This window comes from Buteo buteo, chromosome 18 (genome assembly GCF_964188355.1).
Source record: "Buteo buteo chromosome 18, bButBut1.hap1.1, whole genome shotgun sequence".
Lineage (NCBI taxonomy): Eukaryota > Metazoa > Chordata > Aves > Accipitriformes > Accipitridae > Buteo > Buteo buteo.
This window is the reverse complement of record NC_134188.1, coordinates 27,291,279-27,305,126: the sequence shown is the minus strand read 5'-3', so window position 1 is coordinate 27,305,126 and position 13,848 is coordinate 27,291,279. Positions and strand designations below refer to the sequence as shown.

Sequence of the window (13,848 nt, the reverse complement as noted above, 5' to 3'; positions counted from 1 at the left end):
CATCATTCTTCCTCTTTTTTATTTTATTTTTAATGAGTTCACCGTTGAATACCCAAGACCAAAATGCATGCTGAAGACAACGCCGGTACAACGCACGTCGATACAGCATGAATATTGCAAAACCATGAGTACTGCAGGTGAACGAAGCCTTGGTGGGCTTCCAGCGGGGAAGATCTCCACGGTGTGGGAGCTGCACATGGCTGAGGACAGGAGGAGAGGGAGGAGAAGAGGAGAGGAGGACAGGGCTTTCCAGCACTGCATGCCACGCTCTATCCTTCCAGAGCCGCCCAGTCCGGTGGGAACAGGCATTTCCAGTGCCGCGGCACACTCCGGCAACAGGTGTTCCCGGCACTGCTGCTGCCGGGGTGTTTTGGGGACAGGCGTTCCCGGCGGTGCGGAGAAGGGTGTTTTGGCACAACCCATGCCGGTCCTCGGCGGTGCGATGGGGACGAGCATCTCCAGCGGGGCTGCCTACGCCGGGCAGGTGCTGCAGGGTGCCGTGGGGACGGGTGGCCACGGCAGGGCGCGGGGACAGGACTGGCGTTCCCGGTGCTGCGTGGTACGTGGGGACGGTGCCGGCTCTGGGTGGGGACGGTCCTTCTGGCCGGGATGGATGTTGCCTGGGTGGGATGGAGGTGGGTGGCGGTGGCTGTGGCGGCTTCGGCGTGCGTTGGCATCGGGGGCGAGTTGGGAGGCGGGATGCATCGGCGTGATGTCGGGTTGGTTGGCACGCTGTGGGGGCGGCTGGCCTGTTATGGGGCCGGTCGGTCTTCGGTGGGGCAGGTTGGTTGGCGGTGGGGCAGGCCGACATGACACAGAGGGCGGAGAGGTTGGTCTTTCGCGGGGTGCGTCGGCCTGCTGTGGGGCAGGTTGGTGTAATACGCGGCACCGTGGCGGGACGCGGGGCAGGTGGATGGGATGTGGGGGCGGTTGGATGTGCCGTGAGGGTCCAGCCGAGGGATCTCGCCCTTTTGGGGACCCCGGGCCCGGCCGCCCCTCAGCAAGGCCCAGGCCGCGGCGGGGGCCAGGCCGCTCCGCGTTGCCATGGCGACGGCGCCCCCACCCAGCAAAATATTTTCGTCCCGCCACGTGATAAAAACAGCTCCCTCCACACGTGACGGGGGACGAAGCCGCGTCAATCAAAACGGCTTTCTTCCAATCGTCAGCCGCTCCTTCAGGCGCCGTCCCGCCTTCCGGAAGTCGGGCCTCCAATCGGCTCCCCGCTCCCCTTTCAACGGTTTGACAGAGGCCGCGGAGTGGAGCGTCGATTGGCGTTCCTGTCAGCCAGTAGCGTCTCGAAGACGCACTCGGGCTCCCGCCTCGGTGGAGGACGGGCCAATGAGCGAGCGGGACGCTCCTTCCCTCACGCCGCCCGCCCCCCCAGCACTGCGGTAATATGGCTCCGTAGCGAGCGGCCCGGGCCGGTGCTGCTGCCGCCATTAACCCCTGGGTGCCCGGCGGCGGCGGCGGCGGCTGGGGGGGGGGGGGAAGAGAGAGAGAGCGCGAAAGAGCAGCAGCAGCGGCCCGCGGGGCTCATGTGCGGGCGCTGCAGCCGTTGGCCGGCCGTTGCCCCGCCGTGAAGATGAGCTCGGCCGCCGGCTCCGCCGCCTTACCGCCGGGCTCCGCCACCCGGGCCTTGCATGTGGAGCTGCCCTCGCAGCAGGTACGGCCGGCCTCGGGGGAGAGGCGGCCTTCAGCTTGGCGGGTGGGGGGGGTGCCCTGAGGTGAAGGGGGGGTTGCTTCCTGAGGTGTGGGGGGTGTCTTGAGGTGAAGGAGGGGGTCCTCTATGGGGAGAGGGGTGCCCTGAGGTGCAGAGAGGTCCTCTCTGGGGTGTGGGGTGCCCTGAGGTGAAGGAGGGGGTGCTTCCTCAGGTGCGTGGGTGCCCTGAGGTGCAGAGGGGTCCTCTCTGGGGAGAGGGGTGCTCTGAGGTGAAGGGGGGGTGCTCCCTGAGGTGTGGGGTGCCCTGAGGTGCAGAGAGGTCCTCTCTGGGGTGTGGGGTGCCCTGAGGTGAAAGAGGGGGTGCTTCCTCAGGTGTGGAGGTGCCCTGAAGTGCAGAGCGGTCCTCTCTGGGGTGTGGGGTGCCCTGAGATGAAGGAGAGGGTGCTTCTTGAGGTGTGTGGGTGCCCTGAGGTGAAGGAGGGGGTACTTCTTGAGGTGTATGGGTGCCCTGAGGTGCAGAGGGGTCCTCTCTGGGGTGTGGGGGTGCCCTGAGGTGCAGAGAGCTGCTCCCTGGGGTGTGGGGTTCTTCCTGAGGTGTGGGGTGCCCTGAGATGCAGAGGGGTGCTCCCTGGGATGTGGGGGTGCCCTGAGGTGAAAGGGTGGAGAGGTACTGCCTGAGGTGTAAGGGGGAGTTGCCCGAGGTATGGGGATGCCTGAGCCAGAGTCCCTGAGCTTGATGGAAGGAGGGTCCCTGAAGCGAGGGGTTTTGAGCACCCTTCTCTTGAGCTGGTAGGAAGATGAGAGGATGAGGTTCTGTTTGTGCCGGAGCAGGGGTCTGTGCCCCTCTCCTGCCAGTACTGGAGAGTCAAGATGCGGGTTTCCTCTCTGTGAGAGGCTGCTTCTGTGCCCATAGAGTTGCTGGGCGCAAACTAAAGCAGGGAGTTGCAGCATGGGTAACACCCAGATAAATCGGCTTTAAGCTTGGGTAACTGATGAGGCCGGAGCAGCTGGGGTGCCCTCTCCTTTCCTGCGGTGTGGGGGGTGAGCATGGATAAAATGTACTGTGTGCTCTGAAAAGTGGTGAAATGTTCCCTCCCCATCACATCCTTCCTTCAGCTAACTCTGTTTTTCCTGTTTGCTGGTAGTTGGCTTTTGGTTTACTGGGCAACCGTCCCACGTTTTAATTTTGGAGAGCATTAGGAGCAAGGTTAAGTGAGGAAGTCTAGGCTCTGGATGAGGGTTTAGCAATCCGTATCAAACTAAGTCCGTGCCCTTTCCCCTCTTGCATGGGGTGACTTTTATTGTATGGGAGCTTAAGCAGTAGTGCTGGAGGGGGGAATAATTACTTAGCAAAAGCATGCTTTTCTTTAGAAATACTGTAAGATGTGAGTCTGCGCTTGAAGTTTTGGTTCATTGCCTCGGTGCAGGCGACATTATTGAGAAGTAGATGCACAATCTGAGTTACTTGAGCTACATGTTACTAGGTGTGAAAATGAAGAGTTACTTGAGAAAAATCAATAGATGTCCACTTTAAATGAAGATATAACTGCACCTCAGATAAACATGATTTACCAGACATCCACGTAGGGGCAAAGGGAGGGAAGGGAGATGGCTCTTGGCCACTGGAGCCGTGCAAGTATTGACCCTAATTTGAGAGCAAGTCCTTATTCTAAAATGTGGACCTGTTTTATGTTAATGAACACAAATGTGAGCACTGCTTTGGATGAACTTTAAAGGGAGCAGTGGATCTTTCAGGAGATCAAGTATGGCCTTCTCCCTGCTGATTTTTTGGTTTTATTCTTTCCCCGGCTTGTGCAAGAACCAGGTGAATGCTACAGGGAGAAGCCTTAGTTATTAGTCATTGGACTTCATTTGTGAAAGTGAGACCAAAACACAGGCTCTTTTCTAGGAGCAGAAACTTTTGTAGGAGTTTGTAGGAGCAGAAACTGAACCATCAATTACAGGATGTTCCAGTCGAGTAAATATTTAGCTTAAGCCATGTAGGATGCTTGTATGGGTGCTGAAGAAATGTTAATTGTAGCCAGTGTAAGGCTGTGACAAAGTCTGAGGTATTGTTTCCCTGTGTGCTCTGCAAATACAGGGACTGTGTGCTAAGGTATCTGTATGCTGCGTCAGTGCTTGCAGTCAAATCAAGAAGCTCCGGAACTAAACTACAGTCAGTTACACTGATAACAAATCATCCTCTTTGACTGTATTATCTGATCTTAAAAGTCTGTTACTGAATTGCAAGATAACTTTCCTTGAAGGGGCTAATCACCCTGGAGATATTTTACTGTAGAATCATGAAAAAGAATGGTAAAGTCATTCCAGTCTATTGTATGTGAGGTAATTGTTTGCTACCTGCCAGTACAGAAATCAACTTGCTGATTTGTTTTAGTAGGCAATTTTCTCTAGAACACCCAGTGCTGCATCTTTTGACTATAAGGATGAGAGTAAGATGGTCTGAGTCATGGCTATAAATCTCTCTAAAGACCAAATTCTCAAATGTGAACTTAAGGTGAGTGCTTTTAGTGACCAAATTGACTTTTTAATGACTGAAGTGTTGAAGGTGTAATTTGGGTTTAGTCTAGATTTAATTGTGCCAGTGAAATTCACATTGATTAGAAAGCAAAGTTCCTGCTACTGACATATTTGCAGGAGTGAAAAGTCATGTCCAAAGCCTTTTGCCAGTATGACCACACTTGTGTCAGACTGACTAACCTATTCTTTAACTTGTTTGGTGGTGACAGGATGACCTGGCCTCAGAATGCCTTTTGCTGTTGTATTCTACATTTTAAGTGGGAGAAATAGAGGATATGGCTGTATAGAAGTGCATCTGGTTAAGCATAATATTCCAATTTGTATCCCTAAGTAATTGTGCCAGGATGTTTTCTTTTGCTGGAGGAGTGAGTCTAAACAGAACTGAAAATGTGTCATGAAATAATTACACTTTAAAAGCAGAGATTCTTTAGCATTATCTCTTCCTAGTTACTCGATGCAAGAAAGCCAGGAGTGTCACGATAACTTACTGATTTCTAAATGCTCAAAATAAACTTCTCGGTCCTGTCATCATAGGCAGCTCAAAGCAATGGGAGGTGGGGGAGCCAAACCTTTCAGACTCATGTTCTAGATGGAAGGGGTTGGACAAAAAAAAAATGTGGGCTTAACATAGACAGACAGTCATGCTGCAGTCAAATGATTTGTTGAATGTTACTGTGCTAATTGCTGACGAAAACAGATGTCACGTGTGGTTGTCTAGAGATTGGAAAGCATATCTTCATGGACTCCAGCACCAGTGCCTCCAGCACTTCAAACTTTTCCTTCATGCTGAAATTGATAAGCTTTTACTATCAATTCCAACGTTAGAGAGACTGAAGCTTTAATGAACTGTGAGATAGTGTTTGAAGACCTGCAAGCTTGAACTGCATGTACTGTTGTACAAACAGCTGTACTGAGGCACAGTTTGTAGTGAGTGACTGGGGAGATGTAATGAAGAAAAAGAACCCATACTTTTTTTTTTTTAACAAATGATTTCCGGTTGGTCTGTGGTTCAGGCATTCAGTCAGATCCATGTCTGTAGACTGAAGCATCCCTCTTGTCTAGATGGCTAACCAGGGCATGAATAAACTATAGGTATAATTGGTTTTGGTTGGAGCAGAGGAGGATCCTTCAGAAATAATGGCTAGAACCATTTGAGAAAATGACAGAAATGTTCCCTACTACTTTATTGTGATAAAGATAGATGACAGAAGAAAAGCGAACAAAACCCAATGTGGATTCCACTGTAGTAGGTGAGTACTAAGTCATACGTGTAACAGCTTAGCACTTGTTTGACTTGGCTGATTGTAAAGTATTTCAACAGCTTGTTCCCAAGTGGTTTGACCGTACACCAACTGCAGGGAGAATGCTCATCAGCCAGTTGCATCTCTGCCACCAGTACTTGCCAGTTGTAAGCTAAAAGTTTGGTCTGCTTATGCTGCTAATTTTCACTGGCCTGATTGATGATCAGGTGCAAGAAGCTTTCTTCTGAAGATTGTCTATGGCTTACTTCCAAATTATAGGGGGAAAATAATACGTGACATTCAGACTGTACCTAAGGCAGCCCTATAATGGGACTAGAGATCACGCCCATCTATATCTGCTTTTTTCCCCAGGAAACTGTTCAACTCTTGGACCCATGTTATTGATAACTTGATGTAAGCAATTTTCTGCTCACTGGAGACAGCCTGGGTAATGGGGAGGAAAAAAACCTAGCTATTATAGATACTAAGGGATATACTAGAAGCTGTACACGGAGTTAGGTCTTTTCCATCAGAAGCTTTAGTTCCAGCTCAGTGTCAGTCAATCACGTTTCAGTATGCCCTGTGTAGTCATATCCAAGGTGGGTTTCCAAGATGAGCTCCTCAAAGACTGGATGTATTGCGTCCGAGGGTGCATGTGAGGGAGTTAGATATGCTCTGGTGAATATGGACGTGGTGGTAAGAAGGGAAGGGGTAAAGTGTGCCACTGTGCACAGCTGTGAACAGTGTTAGACCAAAGTCCAGGTGACCGAATATCTTCTGTATCTTTCAGTTCATAGACATCTCTTGTCAGGTGGCGAAAGTTTCTGTGGAAAGGAGCAGGAATGAGCTTTCAGCCACAGATGTCAGAAGTAGGTGTTTAGGGCAGAGTGAAACAGAGCAAACAGTTAGTGAAACTTTCCGAGGACACTCTGTAGCCTCCATTCACTTTCAGACTGGGATTCATGAAGAACCAGCTGGAGTGTGATGAATCTTTAGGAGCTGGAGAGCAACACTTAGCAAACATGGCTGCTGTGGCTTCCATGCTAGCTTAACTCTGGGAACAGTTTAGCTCACATAGTGGGGTTTAAGATAAGGGCAAGGGACCCTGACATGGTTCCATGATGAGCCATGTGAGGCTTCCTTGCACTCTGAACTTCAGCAAACTTCAGAGCATCACATTTGTTTATACTCAGTACTGATACAGACTTGTCAGACTAGGTGCATGTTGGCATTTCTAGTAGCTGGGTAAAAGTATCATGTGGCCAGGATATGTTTTCTGCCATCCCACCACTGCTCAGACAATGAGTTATCCCTGTCCTGAACATGTTTTGAAGGGAAGGGTCCTTTGTTTTGAATACTGAATATGAAAATCTTATTTAGGAACTGAAAAACTTCTTTCAACCAAACAAAGTTCTGGAGCAGACCCCTAACTGGTAGGAAGAAAATCCCCCAAAATCTACTTTTAATATGAAAACACGCTGTAATGTTTACCTTCCATGAACTGGTTGACTGTAATAAAGGGATTGAATTCAGAGACTGTGAATGTCCTTTTCAGGTTTATACTCTTATTCCATTCCTATGAAGAAATGGGAAGTTGATGACAAGGTCTGAATATCTCATTGATGACCATAGTAGTGAAGATTCTATCCATTCTGTAAAATTTCACGTACAAGGAATTGTTCCATTGAGCTACATTCAAAGAAATTATATATACTAAACATTTAACAGTCTGAGCTTTTGGTATTTTACTAATTGCATGAGCTTAATATACAGGCTTCAGAAACTTGCATTGCTGCTCTGTTTGAACCCAGGATGGAAAGGTATGAAAGTCATGAACGAAGTGAACTTTAAAGCAAAAGGCGTTTTTTTCTTTTGGAAGTACTTCTGGAAAGAACTTCTCAGGAAGAAAAAGAACAAATACTTCTGGATTGCAGGTACTTCTGCATTCCAATAATAAATAAAACCACTATTTTCAGCAGTTGGAAGTGACAATCCAGTGTTAATCCAGTACCTTGGGTGTATGTTTAGATACTTGAGGTGATCCAAGTGAGTAGAGGTAAAGCAGAATGAGAAGAACATGGGTGAATTAGAACAAGGCTAAAATTTCATAGTTACTTTATTTAAAGATGTGTACCACTCATACACGACAACTTGGGTAACAGCAGAAATGGGTGATTCAAAGTGCACTGGCAAATGAGTTTGAGAGGTCTTGTATGTGGGAGAAGTGAAGAAAGCGACTGTACGGGCTCAGAGCTGCACATGAACTAGTTTTTTAACTAAAACAGTGTGAAAAGAGCATCTTTTTTTAAATAGTTTTCTGTAGCTATTGTTGTATATGCCACTGAGCAATATGAAAACAAAGACTGACTCTTAAATATTTTATTTCCTCTTTCCTACTAAATATGCTGGGGGAAGTCAGAATAGCAGATGGAAAGTGTCATATTTGAATATTGCTTTCACTTCTCTTTGACATACACTGTCTTTAAACACCGAGTGGGGAGGGAAGTGCAGCTCCAGTAAAACATGACAATGTGAGTGTTGATCTAGTGATCTTACACAGTTGTATCCAAGTCCAGCTGTATCACTGTCTAGTGTTTGTTAGAGACAATTAGGAGGATATAGTTGTTAAAGTTACTGTAAAATTGTAACTGCAGCCAAAAAGGTTGGCTGTTAATCTGGGGCTAGGTTTTTGCTATCGGCAGTGTGCTACTATTTTTTTTTTCCCTAAGGAATGCAAGTGTATTTTGCAGACTGAATGGTCTGATGGTAAGTTAGAGAGAGACTGTTCTGTCAGAAAGCTGTAGTAAATCAGTTTTGATGCTTTATTTGGGAGATTTGTTGGGGGTTAAGGAATATTCTTAATTGAGTGAAGGAAAGGTCTTGGTAGCTGGTAACTAAAGACTCATTCCTTATTTATGAAGAAGCTTACTGGTTTGCCCTTGGTTTCTCATCCAGTAGCATGATAAACATTAATATGTTTCAGGTTATTAATTAGTGTATGCTGTTTGCTTGTGCAACTTGGTGCATACTTAAAATCAAGTGGTTCTTTAAGGTCAAAAGTGCCTTTGCTTCAGTTTTGTTGATGCTTTATTCCATAAGGCCCTGTTTACTTTTTGTGTCTTTCCTTCTGAGCATCATCTTGTTTTCCATTGCTTAATTGGTATTCCCAGGTCATTCTCACCGCTAATATGGACTAATGCTCTCTTGCCCAAGGTGGTATTAAGAAGCTTAAGGGACTTCTCTGAACTGCTACAGTGCATTATTAATGAGGTGGGACTTGCACCCCGATGTTCGCTTTTCTACCCCATGGCATAGTTCCCATGTTGTGTCAAAGAAGCAGTTACAGTTTTGGTCTTTCATCTTGCAAGTGAGTAAATATTTATTTAGACAAACTCAGAGGAAAACATCAATAAGGAAAGATGGTATTTCTAGCTACTGCTTCTTAAAGGTCTTGGTTAAAGATGAAAAGACTGTATATCTAGTTCCTTGTTATTTGTATCTTATATAAACACCTAGCAAGAGGAGCTTTGGCTGGGTAGTGGTTGGTGCTTGTAAGATTTTTTTTTTTTTTTTCTTAACCCCAGTTTAGAGCAATTTTTTAGGGTGTGCTGACAGTTTTTATTCTTCAGGGTTGTGGTGTTTGCCAGCTTGCTTGGTCTGTTGCTCCTGATGTTGTAGTGACCATAACTGAACACAGCTGTTGAAACAATACACAGAAAGAAGTTGATTTGCCTAAGTCCCTGCATGGGCTTATGATTTTGCTTTTGAACCCCTCCTGCTAACATTACATTTAAGTAACTTCTATGTTTTGAGTCTTGTTTTGTCACACCTAACCAGCTATCCTGTTTGTATTCTAAAACTGAATACCCATGTCTTCTGCACCTGTCCCTACCTTCTAGTTTAAATAACAGGTCATTCAGTCCTTCTGCAGAAATGAGCACAAATTATGGATGTTGAAAGAAGGATGAGGATGCAGAAAATCACTAGTGAAGAGTGTGAGCACTGTGAGCTTGCATGGAATATCAGTTTTGGTCTTGGTTGTCTCATTGGTTCTGAGCTCTAAAAAAGCAGTGTAGATTTTCTACATGTGATTATGGTGTACAAAGAGAAAATTTCTTGCTCCTGCTGAACAGTTACCAGCTGTTTACATTATTGCTCTGAGGTAGAACTTGAGTTCTGACTTGCTCCCCAGTGTAAATTCAGTTACTTAGTGAGGAAAGAGTTCAGGGGGCTAGCTATTAAGAGAGGGTGCAAGCGAGGATAGACTGAAGGACTTGGCTACCTTTAAAAGTAGTATATAGCCATCTTCTTTTTTTTGTTTTCATTTGTTATGTAATTAGCCATCTTATTACTTTCTGATACTACTGTTGCTGTTGTAATTAGTGTTAAAGGAGCAGGTTGTGTCATAGACTGGCATATTTTGTCAGATATAATGTTCACTTCACGTGTTGCATACTTTGAGTTGAGCTAATGAAGGGCTGGTTTGCATTCAAGTAGCTGGAGAATAATTATACTTCTACATGGGCCATGTCAAGTGTAGAGATGTTCCTTACTCTTCCTCTTTCACTTTCTCCCTATGTGAATTAGGGAAGACTTGGTGCCTTTTGGACAACATCTTCCATGTACTGACTCTTTGTTGAAACTCTCATTGCAGTACGGAAACAGGAGTAGTTGTGGCACAGTATGGATGATTAGAAACCTGTTTTGAGCTTTGTTGTGTTCAAGTGAAAGCTTCATAGGTGTTTTCTATCTCATATGAACCTTTCAAAAGCTTTTCAGATGCCCCTAAGCATAAAGGAAAGCCAGCACCTTGATTTAAGGAACTGTAAACTAAAATCCACAATTGCACGTCTGTGAAAACTTTAGGCCTATGTTGGTGAAGGTAGTTTTAACCTTTCTTGTGGTCACTTAGTCTGGGTAAATCACACTGCACAGATTCAATGTGTCTCATTGCTTGCATCAAATCTTTAGGGATGTGAGGGAGGAAAGTTTTGTATGAGTGTATTCTGCATCTACACAGGAAAAAATGAGGTTACATTCCTACTGTGCATCTTTGAATTGGTGTTGGCCTCAGGTATGATTCATAGCAGGCATAACTTTTGAAAGACTGTTGCCAGAAAGTATCTAAGTCTTAGAAGGAGAAATGAGTTACTGAACTGCTGCTGAATGCCGGGGTGCAATTATAATGAGATCTGCAAGCGATTCATTGAACTAATGATGGTTGTGTAGCTCTCAGGGCCTTGCTGTCTTCAAGTGTGTGCTGAAATCACATGAAAATAGAATTCCAAAAATTCCTTATTGTGTGTACTACAAGATTGCATATCAAATGCTTCTGCTTTGCTTCTGAAGTTGATCTGAAATCATGTGTGAACTGTGGAAAACTGTTTAATTACAAAACTTCTAAATAAATCTTCCTAGCAAGTGTCTAAATTGGAGTACAAGCATTTTCTTATCCTTCCTGTGGATTTAGGTAACAACACATCTGAATAGTATCTCAAATTCCCACTGCATGTTCCTTTGCTATTTGAGGCTTTGTATACTGCAGCAAACTTGACCCATACCTTCTGTGAGGTACCTTTTTTCTTTTTGTAGTGGAGTGTATCAAATTAGAAAACAAGGCAGCCTGAAAACTTATATAAAATTGAATTAAGTGTGAATTCTTGTCTACCATTTGAATTCCAAGAACTTAGATCACATGATTGTTAGGTAATAAGTCAAACTGGTACAGACAGATGAAAGCAAGTAGTGAAAATCTGAGGAGGTAGGAAGTTCAGATAATATGTTGAGCAGTGCTGTGCTAATAAATAATGCTCATGTTGGCTAAATACAGTTCATATTTAGATTTTTTTTTAAGAGCTAGAGTTTTTATGCTTTTAAGAAAAGGAGGAAAAAAAAAAACCTAAACAAAAACCCAAACCAACCTGACTGCTGTGAGCTACAAAGCACACGGAGCCTTGTGTTTTTCTGTGACTTAATTATGACAAGTATTCAGAGACCCAAATAGCTAACCATGCAAGCTCAGTTCTGTTAAGTTCAAAACAACTAGAGTTGCTGTAGTAATGTTTGTGTTGCTAACTAATCTTTGAAGCCTGCTTTAATGCTAAAATAGTTGGAGGGATTTTGCTTAAATTCTTCCAGAGCTACTGTGGGTCATAAAGCAAGCAAGCTAGGAAACTCATGTGAAAGCCAGGTAAAACCAGAATATGTACCAGCTTGTACAGAGGTCAGAGCTGATCCTGACCTGGAAAGAATTTATGGAATATTCTCCCTTGAAACAGTCAGGAGGAGGGCAGCAGTCTGAAAATCAGAGATGGTGTCCAGAGATGAAGACTATGTCTTGGTGTTTATGTTAAAAACTATCTGATAGGTAGGATGCTCCATTAAAGGCTGAGTAAGGAGAATTGGTGCTGAAATTGTAGCCAGTGTTGATAGTCCTGTACCGCATGTCTTCTGGAGAAAAAATGATTGCTTTTCAGGTAATCAGGTCTCTGTGAGAACCCTGAGTGGTGATTTGCTTTTGGCAACTTTGGGCTTTTTTTAAAAGTAATTTCTGTAAATTTTGACTTTGCTTGTACGAGATGGTTTCCCAGCCTTCTTACACTGGTTTTACCCTTGTATTTGTACTTCAGGCAAAAGTAAGCTGGTTTTTTTTTGTGTGTGTGTGTGTGTGTGTATATCCCCGCCCTTGTTCTTTGTTGAATCAGAAATGCTCTCTTGAACCTGTACGATGCTTTGCACTTTACATTGATTATATGGGATGTTACAAGGAAAGCAGGGGTGGTGGAAAAAAAGTCTTTTTCCAATCCAGCCATAGATTTATAAAAATTTCTTCGTGGCCAATTGAATTTAAACTTCATTCTGGAAAATGTATTCAATTTTACTAAGTTCTTTAAAAATTAAACTATTCCAACAGAATTTCTGAAACTTGCTCGTGGACACGGATGCAGCAGGCCCACTGTCATTCTTTTATTAACATCTGGAAGAGTTTTCAGCCTAACCTTCCTTTCACAGAGGGGTCTGTTTGACAGCATCTTGGATGGCTGTTGCTGGAAGAAACTAAACTGCCTGCCTTGCTTAAGTTTAGATGCTCCTTTGACACCTTTGCAAATTGCTTTAATGTGTCAAAGTGCTAGTGTTTCTGCTGGGAGCAAGGATTCATGAATAGTTTTGGTGAAAGAGGCAGTGCTGAAGAGGGCAGACCATGCAACTGGAAGAGAGAGTGGGAGGAGGCAGATTTGGGATATAAAGAAGACAGAGCTCCCCTTTTTACAGCAGTGAGTCATTAGATCATCTCAGCTGCTAATAAAATGATAGGCTCCATGTGATAAAGAATAGACTTAGCTGTTGCCCATATTAATGACCTGAGCTACACAATTCATACTTGGAGGCTGAGCTAGTAAGTGTGATCAGTGGCTAAGATAGAAAAATGGTGTTTGGCTATGTTCTCATCCAGCTTAGATATACTTACACTGTTTTTTTTTCCCCCAGGGTCATCAGATTCTTGTAAGAGAATAATAAAGTGGTTAAGATGGAAGAGGAGTCAGAACTCTCTGTGCTTGTTTTTGCTACCCATTATGTGACCCTGAACAAATAATTATGAAATTCCACAAATACTTTAGGCTGTTGTAGGTAGTCACTGTTCTTCTTGTGGTTCCATGAACAGTCTGGACCTTGTGTTAACAACAGTGCACTTCTCTCTCTTGTTTTGACGTATTCTTTCCTTCCCTTCCTCCCTATGCTCCAGCTCTGCAGTGATTTTTATTAATGGTACCAGATTGTTAGACTTAACCTAACAAAAAAAACAAGTGAATAGTTTTGTCACTTAAGTTTCTCAGGCCCAGAGGGAAGCAGAGCATGGTGTCTGGATCAGTTTAAGCCGTCAAGAAACTGCAGTGTTAAAAAAGACTCTGCTGCTTTCTACTCCTGCCTGCTCTGCCCTGCTTTTGTGGTGGGCACATCTGTGTAGCTGTAGTGAGCTGAATTGGAGGAACTTACCCTTAAAATTAACTTCTTTTTTTTGTCAGCTGTAGCTTGGATAAATTCTCTGACCCTCACCATGAGTGAGACTGCACAAATGCACAAGAAAACGTTGTGCAGGATGGGAACAAGCGTCTAGATGCAGAAGGTGGTATTTTAGGCAGATGTAGTAAAAGATGATGGTTATGTATCTTAGTGTTGAGGGAACTAAAGCATGAAGGGACCAGGCATTTTCAGTCCTTAAAATCTCAGAAGACTTGGTAGACTGTAGAGTTCTGGGATCAGCTGATGAAAAAAGCAAAGTATTAACAAGGTTGTTGATCAAAATACTTTATTCTGTAGCAGTCTGACTTTTTGTTTATGGCCTGCGGTAAATCTGGAGCGGTTCCCAGAAAGTCATTGAATGGGAACACTAAATACATTAAACAAC

General features: G+C 44.6%; 1 protein-coding gene across 2 annotated transcripts in view; it reads left to right on the top strand.

Moving 5' to 3' along the window:
• Positions 1-427: 427 nt before the first annotated feature.
• Positions 428-13,848, top strand: part of UVRAG (UV radiation resistance associated) — a 94,352-nt gene continuing 80,931 nt past the window's right edge. Inside the window, exon 1 of one of the 2 annotated variants that reach the window (XM_075050252.1) lies at positions 428-559. In XM_075050252.1, coding sequence (XP_074906353.1) covers positions 443-559 — 117 coding nt within the window. In that variant the 5' untranslated portion in view covers positions 428-442. Of the gene's footprint in view, positions 560-1,380; positions 1,664-13,848 lie in introns of those variants that run through there. The other variant, XM_075050251.1, reaches the window with a different exon arrangement.